Source organism: Felis catus, chromosome B4 (genome assembly GCF_018350175.1).
Source record: "Felis catus isolate Fca126 chromosome B4, F.catus_Fca126_mat1.0, whole genome shotgun sequence".
In the NCBI taxonomy this organism is placed as follows: Eukaryota; Metazoa; Chordata; class Mammalia; order Carnivora; family Felidae; genus Felis; species Felis catus.
The window spans coordinates 31,818,472-31,837,621 of record NC_058374.1 but is presented as its reverse complement, the minus strand read 5'-3'; the positions used below and the strand labels follow the sequence as shown (position 1 = coordinate 31,837,621).

Sequence of the window (19,150 nt, the reverse complement as noted above, 5' to 3'; positions counted from 1 at the left end):
CCTTTCCCTACATTATAGGCAGGCTTATCCAGGCTTCAGCTCACTTCTGCTTGGCATTTCAGGCCAGTGATGCTGGAAACTCACCTGTGTGGGTGAGGATGAAGGTGTTGATGCTGGAATTTGGGCTCATTTTTACTGCAGGGGAAAAGTACCTGGATGTCTTCTTTCCCCACATCTGAGATGTTGTCTGGGATATCAGCTAGAACAACCATCCAGCCTTTCCTGAGCCAGCTCTGGGAGTCAGAAGATAAGGTGTGAATGGTGGCTGTTGATCCCGACATGGCGCAGCATGCCCATGGCAGTTAGGAGAGTACAGGCCTGTGTTTGTTGACTGTATTCTCTGAGAAACTCTTGTGTAATTTTTATCTAATGGGGTTATTACTTTTATTTTTTACAGATTATTTATACAACAGGGTACATTGTTTTCTGTTCTATGCTAAAAAAAAAAAGGTGATGGTTGCTGCCTTCAGGGAACTTATCTAGAGGTAAACAGTGACAAATATATGGTCTAGATAAATACTTGGAGGTTGGAGTGCATTTCACAGCGGAGGTGGTTTTTGACCTAGATTTGGGAAGGTATATACAATTTGCATATTTGGAGCTGAGGGGGTGAAAGTGTTCCAGATGTGTGGAATAGAGTGAACAAAGACAAGGATTAATTCACAAAACCGATATTTCCTGAACATCTATTCTGTCTCAGGCACTTTTCCTGGTGCTTGGGGTTTCTCAGTGAGTACAACAGTTGAAGACCTGGATGTGGTGAGCAGCACTGAGGCCTGCCTGGGAGGACTGAAGGACAGAGACTGGAGCCAAGGGAAGCCTGGAAACACAGGCTTGGGGAGAGTTGTGCTTGGACAGAGATGTTGGATTTTAACCTTTCAGAATGTGATGAGTCACTACAAATGACTGCTGTCACAGAACAGGGACATGAGGAAATGGGTATTTGTGAAGAAAGATAGGGTAGCTAGATGCAGGGCAGGACTAAAAAGATAGGAGTCTAGAAGCAGTGAGATGAGTTGGGAGGTAATTATTGGGAACAAGAGACGAAGGGAAGAAATTCGTCTATATGGTTATCACAGGAACTGTGTGTGTGTGGGTAACCACTTTTAAGATGTAGTAACTAATATCTGTTTGATTTAAGAAGTGTGGGCAAAAGCTTAAACCCATGAATTTATGAGCAAAACGTGATATGTAATCATGTAGAAGAAATTCGAAGTATTTCAGCCCCTATGCCACCCCCAATTCTAAATCACAAATTTTGTGTTCTCAGAATTTGTGCTTTTGGGTCACGTGGAGGACTCGTGGGCCTGCCTAGGTTGCTGGGCCTTGAGAAATTTTGATTTAGTAGGGCCGAAGGGGGCCCGAACATTAGCATTTCTGACTAGTTCCCAGGTGATAATGCTGGAATGGACTTCTACTTTGAGAACCACTGCTTTAAATCATGGATGAGATTAGAACATGTAATGTAATATTAAGGTGAGTGGTTTTTCAAACTTTTTTTAACAGTAGAAAAATTTTTATTGAAAGAAATATGTTTCATACCTCGACAGTGTGCAAAATACAAAGAGATTGGGAGGAGGGGCTGTACCAAGAAGACAGCTTTTGTTTGAGAAGCATCCATGTGGGTGTGAGAAGGGCAGGGACATGAATTAGCAGACTTAGGCGGGAGTCCTGGCCAACAGCATTTATTAATTGTGACCTTTTATTAGCTTATTCCCTCTGTGTCTCAATTTTCTCATTGAAAGCGAAGATTGTAAACCCTCTTACCACATTGGGTAATGCACGAGTACATTTTTAAAATTGTGGAACATAATGCAAATATAGCTGGTGTTTACTGTGGTTCTCATTCTGGCCCTGGCTCTGTCCCAAGACAGTCCCCGCTACCTTCCACACTTCCTCTGTTTCTATGGAGGGGTGCAGGGACTGGGGCAGCAGCCATGATTAAAGTGACCTCTGTGTTGCTGTGGAAGTTGTGTCAGAAGTAGAGGTCAATAATGGGCCAATTTCCCACATTTCTAGGCTAATGTGTGACTCTCTGACAGATTATGTATTCTCATCAAACAAAATGCCAGAAAGTTCTTTCCATGAGGTTGGAATTCACCTTTGGTTTCATGCTGCTGTTTTCTTTTTTGATTGACATATTAAATGAAGCCAGTCATTCTTCAAGGAAGGCATCAAGTTTGTGGTTTGCTCTGTGTTATGTTGTGGAGGTGAGGTTGGTGGTATGGGTGTGGGGTGTGGTTTGGATGGAAAAGTGGGAGGCAGAGGAATGTACTTGCCATTAAATAGTAGATAATCCCTCATTGTGATAGAGGTCGCTATTTTATTCAGCATCAGCTATGATTTCTGACCATTTGTGTTTTCTACAGAAAAAATCTGTTTAATGTCAACAGTGTTATTATAACAAAATTGAAAATGGGTCCTATGGTTTGAATTTATACAGAAGGTTAAGCATTTTTGAAATGGAGCTAAGGTAGGTAAAGTCAAAACTGCATGTATCATGACTATTTTGAAATACCGATGACTCATTTTTAAAAATGTTTATTTATTTTGAGAGAGAGAGCGAGTGAGCAGTAGAGGAACAGAGAGGGAGTCCCAAGCAGGCTCTGCACTGTCAGTGCAGGGCCTGATGCAGGGCTTGATCCCATGAACTGGGAGATCATGAGCCGAAATCAAGAGTTGGATGCCCAACTGACTGAGCCACCCAGGTGCCTCCATTTTTTTTTTTTTTTAATAACTATAGAACAATTTTTAAAAATGTTTTGTTTTGGGGGCATCTGGGTGGCTCAGTCGGTTGAGCATCTGATTTTGGTTCATGTCTCATGGTTCGTGAGTTTGAACCCCACACTGGGCTCTTTGCTGTCAGTAGGGACCCTGCTTTGGATCCTCTGTCCCCCTCTCTTTCTGCACCTCCCTAGCTCACACCCTTTCTCTCTCAAAAATAAATAAATATTAAAATATTTTGGGTTTAAGTAAATTAGATACTTATCAGGGGAATCTAGAATTTCTATTGCTTGTAGTCTTCTATTGACTTCAAAAATGAAATGTTTTCTGTTTGTTATGTCATTAACTGCATTTGTCTTGCCCAGCTAACTATCTGATAGGAGTGATGAATGCCCACTTCAGGTTGTGTGCCCTGTTATTTTCAGGAATTTTTCAAACTGTTTCTCTCCAGTGTTTTCATTTCCTAACATATTGGATGTGCATAGTCAGAGAGTACTGCTAGGATTTTTAGGAAAAGAGTAGCACCTGCTCCCTGAGAGGTGGACTTTTCCAACTCCTGCACTTGATTCTTTCGATATTACCTCCATATTCCTGTGTAGACTTCCTATGTTACTTCTTTTTTTGTTGTTGTCATCTTCTGACATAACATGAAAGGTTTAACCCTGTTTCACTGCTCCACGTGTGCTTTGCCTCCATTCTGTCACAGCCATTACTTGGCTGTGTTTCTGTCTGAGATCTCTCTCTCTCTCTCTCTCTCTCTCTCTCTCTCTCTCTCTCCACACACACACACACACACACACACACACACACACACACTTTTTAGACCTCCTTCCCTTGAAATTAGTTATAAATTTGATTAAATATTTGATGTTCACGTTATTTTCATTATTAAAAGCTTCTCAGAGCTGAACTGTGTATGAGAGATACATTGATGACATTTTCCTTACAACTTTTGTGTTTCTCTTGAAATAAACAATGCTTTTTGCTTTGTTTGGTCTTCTGTAAATTTACAACCAGTTCTATTCCAGGTTGGCCAGTTGTTAAAGTAAAATCTTGGGGGGCGCCCGAGTGGCTCAGTCATTTAAGCATCCGACTTGGGCTCAGGTCATGATCTCACGGTGAGTTTGAGCCCCACGTCAGGCTCTGGGCTGACAGCTCAAGAGTCTGGAGCCTGCTTCAGATTCTGTGTCTCCCTCTGTCTGCCCCTCCGCTGATTGCACTCTGTCTCTCACATTGTCTCAAAAATAAACAAACATTAAAAAAAATTTTTTTAAAATAAAGTAACATCTTAGTATTTACAGTGAATACTCTTTCAGCTTCGTCTTGAAGACCTTTCATTTGGAGCTTCTGGGCTGCTCCCATGTGGACTGGTTACCTTCCACACCCGGTGCCCAGCTGACATCCTGGATCAGCCTCACCATTATCCTGGGAGTTCTCTTCTGTGTTTTGTCTCCTATTTTCATATGCCATGCCATCCTCATTCATGGTTTATTTCCGTGGAACACATCTTCCAGTACTTTCCTGAGAAAGGTGCAGAGAGTAATTTTTGGAGAAGTTGCATTTCTTTTTTTTCAAACGTTTATTTATTTTTGGGACAGAGAGAGACAGAGCATGAACAGGGGAGGGGCAGAGAGAGAGGGAGACACAGAATCGGAAACAGGCTCCAGGCTCTGAGCTATCAGCCCAGAGCCTGACGCGGGGCTCGAACTCACGGACCGCGAGATCGTGACCTGGCTGAAGTTGGACGCTTAACCGACTGCGCCACCCAGGCGCCTCAAGAAGTTGCATTTCTAAAAAAAATTTTTTCTACCTTTCCACTTTACTGATCGTTGTTGGATGAGGTGTAGTATTTTTGGTTGGGGACCATTTCTCTTAGGAATTTTGAAGACAGTATTAACACCACTGTCCTCTGGATTCCTGTGTTGCTCTTGAGAAGGCCAAACTTGTTTTAATTCCTTACCCATTCATTGTGGTACTTGTATTTTACTTTCTGGACGTTTTTTGTTTTATCTTCTGTTTGTCTTTTTTGTTCTGTTCTCATATGCCTTGTTGTATGCCTGATTTCATAATTTGAGTTGGGTTCTCTAAGGGTCTTTTAAAAATGGAAACTCTTGTCATCCTGGGGAACTAACTTGAATGGTTTTCTGTTGTTTTTCTGTTTTCTCAGTTCTCTTTTTCTAGAACTTCTTTTATTCAGCTGCTTGACTTGACTGGTCTTCTATTTTATTACCCATTTTTATAATCTTCTTTTTTCCATTACTTTTTGGGGAGATTTCTTCAACTCTTCTCAGCTCTTCTAATGACTTTCTACTTGCAGTGGTTTCAACTTTTCTAGGAGCGTTTTGTTTTGTTTTCCTCAATTTCTTTCCTTTCTTCTTTCCCTCCCTTTTTGTCTTCCTTTGCCACCTGGATGTAACATGAACTCTAAGGGTATCAATGTTGGATTTTTTGTGACCATCTTCTTTTTATATAACCTGTTTTTCTCAGTGTGTGTTTTCTATTTGTTTGGCCTATATTCCATCCTTCGAGCTTTTTTCCTCAGGGTCTGTACCTCTGTTATTGGCTGAGTAAGAAGTGCTGACTATAACAGACCACAGGGTATGGGCAAGGGCTTGAAAGCTGGAGCTGCACAGGAGGGTCACCTGGTCTTTTGTCTTCAGGTGGTCAGATGCCCAGGGAGAGATCTTCCAGCCTTTTGTCTAGGTGGCCTAAACCCAGCTGCCAGCATTCTGGGAAAAAGTGGAAGCAGAGAGCTGGATTTCTTAGCATTCAGTATATATATGTTCACTCATCTCCTCCCATTTTCAAGTACCTCTGCAGGTGCTCTGCCTTGGTCCCCCAGTTCACACCCCTCCTCGTACCCTCTCTGGAGAGGAAGTCTCCAGGATGCTGCTGGGGCCGTCACGGTGCTGTGTGGAGTCAGGAGGGAAAACTGGGGCTTTGATTCTGAAAGAGACTTTAGGCTGATCCTGGTGTATTTCCACCCATTTTCATTCCTGTCTCCTGAGGCACTTGGTTTCCCCAGTTCCAGAGCCGTGTAGGGCCCTACCGAGGAAGTCACATTGGCTGCCTGGTTTCCACATGGTCAGCTTGGGGCTCGCTTTCTTGGGCCTGCCTCCGGCACTTGTGTTCCCTGGTCTCCCTCTGTTCTCTTTGTTTTTTTGTGGGGCTGTACCTTGATGAATATGTATGTACTGCAGTTTCAGTGGGCTTTCAGGATGGAGGCAGAATACGTCTCTTTGATAGGAGGTTTTTACCTGTCATTTTTGTTGTGGAGCCAATTTTATGTTCACAATGTAATGAATAAACTCTGCTGCCCACACTTGCCCCCCCCCCCCCCTTCCTACCTGTCCTTCTGCTGAGAATGAGTTCATGTTCTTCCTTCCTCCAGCCTGTCATTGTAAACCTTTCCTGAATCTTTCCAAGCAAAATTAATCTTGCCTTCCTCTGAACTCAATGCATTTTTATGTCTCTTTTTCTTATGACACATGGTCTACCTCTTTTTAACTTGTTTATGTCTTACCTGATAAGTTTTAATTTCTGACAGCAACAATTGTTGCTTTGCCCTGATCCAGTGCTTTGCAAATAGTAAATAATTAATTTTTAAGTCAATATAATTTTTCCGTTATCTTTTCATGGTCTTATATGTACATGTATATATTCTCATTTGAAAACATGACAGGATACAGACCATCACCATTTGCACAGTTATTGCAAGAGTAGGGTATTGCTGTTGCTAATTGCAGATACTTTTCTTGAGACTTGTATGGGTGAGAAACAGGCAGCAGTGTGTATTCCACCAGGTCAGAACTCACAGAAGCTCATGGCTCTTTGGCACAATGTGATGATGCTCTCTCTACAGGGCTAGAGAGATTTCTTTATGGAGCCTGTGTTTCATTAGAACTTTCCTGGTACTGTTTTCTCTTACTGTGTCCTGGAATACAGTGGGCACCAGCATCCATTGCAATGGGCATTTTATCAAATTATGCCTGTGCTTTCATTCTCAGCCCGTCTTAGAAATGTTCCCTCCACTTCTTTCCTTCCAGACTTAGGCCAGGTCTCTGCCCCTGTTCTCAGTCTGGGTGAGAAGCAGTGATTCTTCATGTGGTTTTGTCCCCAGATTTCTTCTCTGTGGTTGGCCCCACAGAGCCTTGCCTGGGGAGCCTTGCCTGGCCAGGGCATTTGCTCATCCACTTGATAGATGAACTTCATTCCTCGTTTCTTGCTCATGTGTAATGGATCTTTGGTTGTCATGGTAATATTGTTGTTAGTGTTTAAATCTTTGGTTATTTTTAAAATACACACCCTGAGTGAGACAGATTCTTCTTATTTTTTTTTAATTGAGTGTTATGTCACGTTTGCTTTTTAACCTAATGACAGGTATACTTATTGTAGAATTAGTGTTTATGGGTATTTTTAAGTGTCTTATCACAACTCTTTGTTCAATTACATTTCTAAGTTTCTGTAGCTGGGACAACAATGATTTCTGCTATTAATATTTCAAAATTTTTAGTGTAAACTACCAAAGTAGGGTCAACAAATATGCTCTTTTTAAGAAAAGTTTTCCCTATGGGTTCTTCACTATTCTGTTGAAAATACAGCAAATCCTCTGTTTATTGATAGAGGATTGTGTTGATGAAAGCCAGTTAAAATCTCCTGAGAGACTACTGTTGCAGGGAATTGTATTTCTCAGTGGCAAACATATCCTTCCTGTATTTTATACTCTTGTGGGAAGAGGTCGTTTTTATGTGCCCTGCTTAGATCTGATTTTTTTTTTTTTTTGTATAGTATGCTCTGTTGGGATTAGTGCTGATTTCCTACTCAGTGTTTTCTCTCCAGATAGTTTCTATTCACGTATTATGGAGTGGCATTTAATAAATGCTGACCTGATAAGTGTTTTGACATGGTGTTGTCATGGCTGCTTGGCATAGCTGACCATTGAATCAGGACCCTTCTGGAGGCAGGAGACAAAGCTGGATCTCAAAATTAGACAAGCCTTGATCAGATAGTTGAAAGATTATAAGCCAGGTTTATAGAGTATTTGAAGGGGGAGGGAATAATTAGTGGTATGGCATTCTGCTGATAGACCAAGGACAATGAGTCTCAAGAATGGACCATTGCATTAAGCAACATGGAGGCAGTTGGTAACCTTGATGGATATTTTTGGGAGTGTGGTGGGGAGGAAGCTTCACTGGAACAGGATTATGAGAGAAGAAGAATCTTAGACATCAAATCTTAAAAAACTTACACTGTAAAGAGAATCAGAATTGGTAGAGTGACTGGAGGGTAAAGTAGGGTCAGTAGAAGGTTTTGTACTATTATTTTAGTTTGTATAAGATATATTAACAGCTTTTAAAGGCTCAGCGTTTACACTGAGGACTATTTTCCATACTGCTATGGTTTTCAGAAACATTAATGGTGAGGCTAGAGATAGACTTCTAACCTGTCTTGGGGGCTTTCTGGTCAGGAAAGGCTCTAGGAGAAGATGATGACTGGGGTGTCGTCATGGGTCAGAAGGGTTAGCCTGAACAATAAGGTGGGGCTCCGAGGAGTGGAGGCCTCCATGGGGGGCAGGGAGACAGTGATGCAGGACTTAATACAGGCTGTGAAAGGGGAACTAACTGATGGAGAAAGACTGGACCACAGCAAGTTCTAAAATACAAAAGTTAAGAGATTGAGAAATTGCTAGGAGGGAACTTATTTCGAAGGAGTAGCTAAAAATATTCTGGAAAGGCTGTAGATTATGACCTTATATGGAGCGAGTGTGGAGGATTGGGAAGCTTAAAGAGCAGGTTTTATAAGTCACATTTTGGAGGTCAGTCTGCTTGTTTGTGTATGAAAGTTTTTTAGAAATGAATGTTGATATTTAAATTGATTAGGTCATCCTACAGCTTCCTTGGGAAGAGGAAGGCAGGATGGCCCTGTTCTAAGTGGCTATGGAATGATGGTTAAGGTATAGCTTTCTTTATTCACCTGCAGGATATTGATTATTCCTAGTTTCCCTTGGAGGGTTAATGCCATTTGGTAAGGAAGAGTAGGGATATAGTTTGTTTTGGGACTTTTTTCTTTGATGGCTCAACAAATGTAGAAATGACACATTTTGGAGCACTACTGGATTCATAGCAACAGGTGTCCCTAAGGACTCTCTGGAGGACATTGTAGTCAGGGAATCATGCAGAGTAAGGCTCAAGAATGAAGCTGGATGCCACAGTGTGTGTGTGTGTGTGTGTGTGTGTGTGTGTGTGTGTGTGTGTGTGTGTGTGTTAGAGAGAGAGAGAGAGAGAGAGAGAGAGAGAGAGAGAGGAGGGAGAGATGTGTGCTGTGTGTTTTACAAATTTAGTATCTCTGTGTTCTAGATGAACAACCAATTTGAGTACTGACTCCTTTCAAAGAAATCCAGACAAATGAGGGTGCAGAGTAACTATAGGCTATTTGCACTAGTAGTTTTTATGGTAATGTTTAATAACTGAGAATTAGGGTCTGAGCTGCTTTCTGTGCTGGTGAAAAAGTGACAAGGATTGACAATTCCATATTTTTTAGAGGTGTTTGTTTTAGTGATCCTTAGGTGTTAGACATTCTCTTGGAGGGCTTCCTATGGATATGAATTCCTTGGCCTCAAGGTGTGAGTCAGTCGATGTAGGCTGTGGTTCAGGAACCCTGGGGAGGGGCAGAGAGAGAGAGGGAGACAGAATCTGAAACAGGCTCCAGGCTCTATTCTGTCAGCATAGAGCCCAATGTGGGACTTGAACCCACAAACAGTGAGATCATGACATGAGCTGAAGTCTGGTGCTTAACCAACTGAGCCACCCAGGTGCCCCTCAAGTATCATTTTAAAGTATGGTTTTATATTATCATGTGTATGGATATGTATGTGTGTGTGTTTGCATATGTGTGTGTTTATATGTGTGTGTATACATATTCAGGTGTGCACGCACCCAATGAAGAAGTGTGCAAAATTTAAAATGGAGTCTTCTATCTTCCTTTTCTCCCAATCCCACTCCCTAGATATAACCACTGAACATTTTGGTGTGTATTTTTGGGGATATTTTTATATGTATGTATACAGTTGTATCTAGCTTTGTTTTTACAAAAATAGACTCCAATCACACACATTGTTCTGAGCTTGCTTTGCTCACTAATGGCATTGTCAGCATTATTCTGTATTAATATATTTGCACCTGTTTGTAGGGCTTACTTTGAGCAACTTCCTTTTTTTCCCCCAGATAGTCTGTGACATGAGTTTTTCAGACATGTGATAGATGTTGCTTGCTTATTAGAATATCTGTGTGGATTGGATTGAGAGGATTAAAAATTATTTTGTGGTGGACAATGGGAAACCGAGTATACTTTAAGAAACCAATATTTTTTATGCAATGACTTGTGCTAGTTTCTGTAGTTCCTGTTATAACAATGTCTCAGCAGCTCAGCCAAAGGAAAGAGTCTGCTTAAGTCCATCATAAAAGAGAAATTGACAACAGCAGAGACAGGAGACTACCTGAATTTTCAATGAATTGCAATATTGTTGATTCCCTTTTATGGGCAAGAAATTATCACAGTTAAGCTTGTTGCATTTCCTATGATGATGCTAACTTGCTGTATTTGGTGTTTCTGTTCTTCTCTACAGGATCCAAACTACTGGATACAGGTGCACAGACTTGAACATGGAGATGGAGGAATACTAGACCTTGATGACACCCTCTGTGATGTAGCAGATGATAAAGACAGAGTGAGTTCACATCCAGGGAAGGCACTCTGGATGCATTTAGTGAAGATTGGAGAGGGAGCGGGTAGATGGGAGTACTTCCTTTCCTGTTGAGACACATACTTTAAAGAACCTTAGGGCCACTTATGATATTGTGAGTTACCCTGAACTCTAGGGTGTAATGCTTTTCTTGACCCCTGGACATTATTAGGTTTACTATGTCTTGGAATTTTAAAATTGTAGCTTTTTAAATAGAAGTATCTTTAAGAAGTTCCTGTGCCAGTTTTTTCCTTTGGTTTTAGCCAAACCTGACATCTTTCTTGACAACGGAGGTCCATTTCAGGGTGTGATAACACAAGGTCTCTGAGTTCTATCCGAGCGCTGGCCTATCCCAAAAAGCTGGCCTGTGCAGCACACTGGCTGCAGAGGGGGCAGGTGCATCCTAGGCCTCCTCCCGGTGTGTGCTCTGCTTTCAGAAAGCCATACTTTCCTCAGTGTTGCTCTTGGTGGGCTTTCACACCGCAATGCCATCCTCAGTGTAGTATGTGACTTTGGCATTGTGAACGTGGCACTTTAGTGTCCTCCTTGCACCCACCCTTTTGTCTGTGCTCTTTGAGGGAATGAGGAGGAGGAGGAGGAGGAAAAGAAGTAACATTCAGTATTTTAAGAATTTGTGACAGGGTATTTGGCTCTGCACGTAGAAGTCACGAGGTGACAGGGCTTGAGCAGCCTTTGGCCACACTTTAGGGAAGAGCTGCCAGTTGCACATAGAATGTATCATCATGGGGTTGGAAGCTGGCAAAGTTATCTAGTACTCTCTCTGGTTTTTCCTGGACAGATTTCTCTCCCTTCTTCCCTCTGCCTGCCCTCTTCCTCCCCTTCTTTTTCCTCCTTCCTCTCTTACCCTCCCTTTCTCTCCCTTCCTCCTCCTCCTCCTCCTCCTCCTCCTCCTCCTCCTCCTTCTTCTTCTTCTTCTTCTTCTTCTTCTTCTTCTTCTTCTCTCTCTCTCTCTCTCTCTCTCTCTCTCTCTCTCTCTCTCTCCCCCCCTCCTTCTTCCTCCCCTCCCCCTTTGCCCCCCCCCCCCCCCCCCCATTGACCCTTTGCCTCATCTTCCCTCTTGGAGGACTTGGCTGGGAGCTGGCTAAATGCAGCTATCATGTATTCTCTACTCCTCCTTTCTCACAGCATAGTGCCTGGTTCAGAATTGGTGGATGTCTTCTATTTTTTCTTGAAATCATAAGGAAGATGAAAAATTTCATGTATCAAATGGTGTACAAATTCAGGATATTTGATTTACTAGCACCTGCCATTGCAGGATTTGTCCCTGTAGCTCCTGTGGTCCAGGAACACACTGTGTCAAAAATGCAGAACTTTCTGCCCATTTATGATTTGCTGCTATTTCTCTTGGTGTCATTTCTCTGTTTTGGGCTTTTCAGTGAGCCAGGGATAAGGTGACTCTCAAATCCTTTTCCTGCAGTCCACTTATCTAGAGACTTAAATTATAGTCAATTCATTATGTGGTTCCACTTCAAAGCTTAAAGCAACGGTCAAGGTTTATAAAAATTCAAACAGGTGCCCTTGGCCAGCCACAATATTACAAAGAGATGTACTAGGTTGTATTAATCTTTCAATATTTTCCTTGTCCCCATTTCTTCCTTCTTTCCTTCCTTCCTTCCTTCCTTCCTTCCTTCCTTCCTTCCTTCCTTCCTTCCTTCCTTCCTTGATATAAAAATCATATAGCTTTTTGTGAAGAAAAGGAACCTATAAAGAAGGAAGTAATCACTTGTGATCCCATTGCTGCTCAAAGCTCATCCCTGTTGTTATTTGAGTGGGCTTTGCATCCTGACTCTTCTTTTTGTTTAGATACAGACACAGCTCTTTTTCTTTTAAATAAAAAGGATTGCATAGTAGCCTGCCTTTTCTCTTTGAGTTGATTATAAATATATTTCCATGCCCATTAACCATGGCTATGCCAACATAGCTGCACATGGTATTTCATGTTACAAACTTATGGACTCTGGTATGGTACTTGTTTTGGTTAGTTAGTTACTGTGGAGAAGGCTGAGGTGGTCATCTGCGTACTTTTGTCTTTGGCATTCTTGCATTCTAAGAACGCCTGTATTTATCCTCCTGTGTTTCCTTTTTGATTGTGTACAGACTTAGGATGATACCAACTTGAGGCAGAACCTGCTTCATGCTTTGACTTTAGGCCTTTGAATGGAGTGAATAAAAATTAGTTTATAAGATGCTTCTGTGGTGTGCCTCGCTCTGGCGTGTTGCTTGGAGTAACCCTCTGTGGACTTTGGCTTGTTGTATGAGTGGGAAGGGGGCTGTGTCAGTGGGAAGGGGGCTGTGTCAGTGCTCCTGAGAACACCGAGCTCAGTAGACTCATGTACGCTCAGCACCTGCAGTCATGCTTTATGACACATTACAGCTTCTCACCCTTCCTCCCGGCACCTTAACCAGCAAATACCTTCTCCACAGTATTCCCATTTTGAATAGGTAGAGTATTGAGATGTAGATGTTCAGCAGTATGATTAAAAAAAAATCTTTTGAAATGTGCTATTATCGTAGGGTTAGTATGTGGCATTTTGGTGGATGATCCGTGTGTCCTTGAAAAGTGTGTTCTGCAGTTGGAGTGAGTGTTCTATAGAAATCACTTAGGTTAAGGTGGTTGATACTGTTGTTTAGGTCTTTGGGGTAATTTGTTACTCAGGAACGGAAAATAATACTCTTCTTTCAACACAATTAACTATTAGATCACACAAAAGAATGGAAGAAGAGACAAACTGAATGATCTTCTAAAATAGTTGCATATTAAAATCAGAGGATACTTAATAAACTGTGTTTAATTTTTATATTTATATTATGTTATGTGAATTTGATTTTGACAAATCTACATTTTTTAAGTTTATTGACTTATTTTTGAGAGAGAGAGAGCGAGAGAGAGACAGAGACAGAGAGGAGGAGAGAGATAGAGACAGAATCTGAAGTAGGCTCCAGGCTCCGAGTTGTCAGTACAGAGCCTGACACAGGGCTTGAACTGTGAGATCATGACCTGAGCCAAAGTCAGGTGCTCAACCCACTGAGCCACCAGGCGCCCCCAAATCTACATTTTTCTAGAATCTTTTATTGCATTTCCTATTCAAGTTAAAAGATCCTTTAACCTGAAGAAGAATGTTATATATTTTTTAACGTTTTCATTTTTGAGTGCAAGTGGGGGTGGGGCAGAGAGAGGGAGACACAGAATCCAAAGCAGGCTCCAAGCTCTGAGCTGTCAGCACAGAGCCTGACACAGGGCTCGAACTCACAAACCATGAGATGCCCTTAAGAATGAGCTTCTTGGGGCGCCTGGGTGGCGCAGTCGGTTAAGCGTCCGACTTCAGCCAGGTCACGATCTCGCGGTCCGTGAGTTCGAGCCCCGCGTCAGGCTCTGGGCTGATGGCTCAGAGCCTGGAGCCTGTTTCCCATTCTGTGTCTCCCTCTCTCTCTGCCCCTCCCCTGTTCATGCTCTGTCTCTCTCTGTCCTAAAAATAAATAAACGTTGAAAAAAAAATTAAAAAAAAAAAGAATGAGCTTCTTAAAGGACCCATTTGAAGTTGTAACTATAAAAAATATAATTAATAATCCAGAATCTCAGCACTTACATTCATGGTATTGTCAGATGCATTATTCAGATTGAAGGGTTGCATGTAGTCAGTTGTATGGCTCCTTTCCATGGCTCTGAAATTTGACTCTGATTTAATCATCCTGGAGTGTTTTCAACTATTTTTGGCAGCTACTCTGAGTAAGGATTTTGACACCTGTTTTGCTTTTAGGTTAAAACAGGCATTGCAGTTCTTTTAAACAATAAAATTCCCCTAAAAGTGCCCTGCTTAATGAAAATGTGCTGGTGCATATTTAAAATGCAGATACCTAGCCTAGGCAGGCAGGATCTTTGGTAGCCAGGCTTGGGCATCTGTGTTTTATAAACCCTCCAGATGGTATTCAGGCTCACTAAACTTTGACACTGTGCTTCAGTGGCCCTGCCATCAGTCTCTGTAATGGGGAAGTTTCTTTCAAAAGTGTAAATGATATACCTGCTCTCTGTTAGTTTGTGAAATTATGAAAAATTATTTTTTATAGAGGGATACTAGATTAAGAGGCAATAATTCAAATGCTAGCAAAAGAAATTGAAGTACCTAATTAGTACTTGATTTTGCTCATTATCCTTTAATTATTAGAGTTTAATGCACAGCACTGAAGAAATTTTCTTTTAGTGCCTATATGGTTCCAATGACTAGGATTTTACCCAAGTTTATTCAAAATGGTATCCTCATGGGTTGTTTTGGCTTCTTGGAGTAGGTTTGATTTTCTAAGACCTACAATATTCTAGATCTACTTTGGGCATGTAAATATGCGCTGATTTGTTTATCACTTCTCTGCATTGCTGCTTCCCAGTAAAAGGGAACAGAGATTCAGAGTGTGTATGCTGTCATGGTGTTTTATTTACTCTTAGTATCTAATTCTCTGTTTTCTCAACTGACATTTTGCCAAAGAATGAAAACCTGAAATGGTTTTTATATTATCTAGAGCACCTATTAGAACAGCTGTAATGCATTTGTCTATATGAGCTTTCCCAAGTGCCAAGCCATTTGTTGTCTGAATTTCCTTCCAGTGTGGTCTTCGTTATTTATTATTTTAGTGAACCTTCTCTCAGTTCTCCTCAAATTGGTCTAGGCCCCTCCTGTCATTCCTCCATGTACTACAGTAAAACTTGAAATTTCCAAATAGATTACAGAATAAAAATGTTTTGTATTCACTTCCCTTTGCATGGCAGTTGCTTGAGACTAACTGTGAGAACGTTAACAGAGATTTCAGGCAGACTGGTGAAGGGCTTAGAGTTGGGGAGAGGGCACTTTTGTGTGCGTGAGCAGCAGGAAGAATGTCTTTTTCTTCTACACGTCACTGTCTTCCTTTTTGTATTTTGGTGCTGAAGGTGACATAAGATGTGGTAGCAAGCATTTTCTTTGTCACACTTGGGTGTCATTTTGTTTTGATCAAGAATGATGTCATGTGTGTGCTATTTTGGTTCTGACCTTGGGAAATATCTTCCATTATCTGTTCCTTGCTCTTTGTGGAGGAAGGGTTGAATGGAATAGCAATTTAAACTCTTTCTGAAAGTTTGTACAAGCTTGAGCAGTGGACACCGGGTGCCAGACACTATGGAGGATTGTTGTGGGGACTGCTGCTGGTTGGGAAGAACCCAATATTTTCTGGGGGGGCAGTTTGGTTAGCGTCTCAGCATGTTGAGAAAAGGAGACTTGAAAAATTTGTTGGAATCATGGGCAACCACTAATTTCTGCATGTAGAATAAAGCTATTACAGAGGCACATATCACACATTTTCATTCTCCTCATTGATAGATAGCTTCTAACTTATAAACTGATGTCATTTTTGTGGCTCTTATGTTCATATTACTGCCCCGTTAGATATTTTCTATTAGTATTGCCAAAACGTGTTGTAGTAAATCTTGTTTTTGAAATATATGCATGGCACAACTTTCAGGTAAGGAACATGCTTTAATTAATTAATTAATTAATTAATTAATTTTTAATGTTTATTTTTGAGAGAGAGAGAGAGAGAGCGAGCGAGCATGAGTAGGGGAGGGGAGAGAGAGAGAGAGGGGAGACACAGAATCTGAAACAGGCTCCAGGCTCTGAGATGTCGGCACAGAGCCCAGTGTGGGGCTCCAACCCACGAACCGTGAAACCATGACCTGAGCCAAAGTTGGACACTTAACCAACTGAACCACCCAGACGCTCCAGGAACATGCTTTAATTTTAAAAGTGCATTATTTTCTACTGTTTTAGGTGTTATTTTTTGCTAACTATGTGTAAATCATTATTTTACTTGTTTTGGCATCAAGCCATAAAAAAATCAGTGTCCAATGAGGTAATGGTACAAGCGTATCCTGGTTATCTGTGGGAAACATGTACATTTGTACTTTAAAAAGGGCGTTTATACTTTCTGTGCCCTCGTTATTGATAATGTGGAGAGAAGCAGTCTGTTGTTTTTATACTGAAGGCAGTCACAGTCTGTACAGTCTTCAGATGAGAATGGAGAGCATATTTTTGGATCTGGAATAAGAACTGTTAAAATGAATTTATCTGGTGATACCAAAGTGAGTTTTTAAAGCATTAATAAACTTTGTGAAGAAATGGCTTGCTGCTTAAATTACAGTGAGAGCTCACAGCTCATAATTACAACAAATCTAATTTTAATTTCTTTAAAGACTTGATTTTTCTCCTTATTTAAATCATAGCCAAACAAGTGTCTGATAAGAGAAAGTTTTGAGATTTTAATTCCTTTGTTGTCAAGACCAAAACACTAAATTTTAGCATGAGGTCAGTTATTTTTAGAATGTCCATGTCCTGGAGATAGGAGTGGGCTGAGGAGTTCCTAGGATAACTTTCTTTTCATCTTCCCCTCCCCTTCCCCAGTTAATTTCTTGCTGAAGACTTGGTCTACGAATACATTCCTTTACTTATTACTAAACGTGTGGGAATTTTTGTGAACTGGGATCTCATCATCATCACGATAATGTAGCACATGTAATAATTTCCTTTGAAAGATAAAAACACTATTAGTCCTAATTTTAGTTAGTCTAACCAATTTACTGAGCACCTATTATGTGCCAGGCATCATGCTCAGTGTTATGTAGTGTGAAACAAAAATAAACGTGGTTCCTCCTTTCTGGGGCCTCATGGTGTATTGTGAGAGTTGGAATTAATCTCAGAAATGAAGTGTAGAGTTACCAACAAATAATGGTCTGAAGAAAAGGAAAGGTGCCAATGGAAGGTGGAATAAAGTACCCCAACCAAGTCAGGGTGAAGCAAGACTTGCCTAAAAAATACGATCAAGCTGAATCTGAAGAGCAGGTGAATGAAAATCGGGTGTTAGGTGATCAGATTTACGTTTGAGAAGTGTCTCCCCGGCTGCAATATGAGGATGTGTGGACGGGAGGCCGAGTGGATGCAGGGTTACCAGTTAGCACATTTTGCCGTAGGAGGTGTTGGATTGATGGAGGCTGGACCAGGTGCAGATGATGGGGAGGAGGTGGATCTGAGAGTGATTGACTCGGTAAAGCCTGGAGGTGGGCTATTCAGCAAGGCAGGGAATGCTGTAAGGAGGCCAGCTTTGGGACAGGGTGGGAGATGAGGGATTCAGACTTGATTTAGTGACTTTGAATGCTTTGGAGGTGGGTTGGTGTTTGGAATTGAAGTGCAGATAAATTCATGAATCAGATACAAATTTGTCGACAATCAGGCCAAGCCAACATATGAAATACCATCTAATTTTAGTAGAAATAATTATGTGTGTCAGAAAAAGCTTGAAGGGACACACTGAAAAGTATCAGTAGTTATCACTGAGAGTGGAGTATGTGATTAACTGGGGGTTTTCTGATGTTCTGTTTTGTAATGTCTCCTTAATTCTGTGTCTTCCTAATTCCAATATGTGTCTTCCTATTCCAATGAAGCATTAGGCATTGCTAAATATGATTTAGAATAGGATCATCTTTTTAAACTTTAATGTGAATTGGCATAGGGAAGGACTGATTTAAAGAGTTTGGTAACTTGGAATTGAAGTGATTTGTATAAATAGACTTCATTAACTAGATGACTTGATTAATTTCCTCCTAAATAGAGTTATTTTAGTTAGGCTTTAAAGAAGAAAATATTTAAATTAAATGCTGAGTAGAGCACCAAATACTAATTAATTAATTCAGAGAGATTGTTTCCCAACAATTAAATATTTTATGGGTACTGGTTTGCCCCCAGCTCATTGATTTGTGGGTGGATGGGTTGGGGAGTGCAGGGCCAGGTGTAGCAGAGGTGGTGGTGACATGGAGTGCTTGTAGAAGGAACAGAGAAGGGGGCTCAGCCTTCTGCATGAGCACTCTATTGGAAAGGCTCTTCGTAAGCATTAGTTTTGAAATTGGGGACAGCCTGCACAATATTGGCTGGTCATGAGCTTTCCTAGGGAAAGCAGCCAAGACTTTGCTTGAGTAGGGGCACCCAGAGTCAGAAAAAGTAGGGGAAAGAGTCTCACACTCTTTCAGTTATCATATTAGTTGTAGGCCAGGCTTGGTTCCTTGGTTTGGTGCAGTTTGTTTTTATGTTACTTCATCAAAGATGGACATATTGTTTGGTGGGTAAGAAGCCACACTGCCTGTGTTTGAATCCCGGCTCCATGACTTTTTTTACTTTATGAGCTTCAGCAAATTACTTAATCTCTCTAATGTCAGTTTTCTCATCTCTAAATAGTGGGTAATAATTGTACCTACCTATAAGGTTGTGTACCAGATTTAAGTTTAAATCTGGGAATTTGTGTTAAGGTTTCAGTGCTCTTCGGCAAAATAAGGCCCCAGGAAGTGGTAATTGTCATCATCATTGTTTGTCACATCACTACCACCACCATCGTTAAATTTAGTTAGCATTCATTCTTTTAGTACTAGTTTCTAATGATTTAAAAACAAGTCACACTATCTTAGATATTTTTTGTAAAAAATTTCTATCATACTTATATTCATTTGCCTTTTTTTAATTTAACATTTCTATCAATTTGAAAAGAGGTTGGTAATATGTACTCAGTAATGGTTGTTGGAAGAAATACATTATTTATTTTCCGAATCCTTGGCATTTGAGGATTTCCAGGATACTATCAATATGCATATTTTTCTGA

The 19,150-nt window shown here is 40.9% G+C and overlaps 1 protein-coding gene across 19 annotated transcripts in view; it reads left to right on the top strand.

Moving 5' to 3' along the window:
* Positions 1–19,150, top strand: part of PARD3 (par-3 family cell polarity regulator) — a 678,503-nt gene that overhangs the window by 109,870 nt on the left and 549,483 nt on the right. For all 19 annotated transcript variants that reach the window (XM_045061110.1, XM_023256519.2, XM_023256518.2 and 16 more), the window contains exon 2: positions 10,349–10,450. In XM_045061110.1, the coding sequence (XP_044917045.1) occupies positions 10,349–10,450 (102 nt within the window). The remainder of the gene's footprint in view (positions 1–10,348; positions 10,451–19,150) is intronic.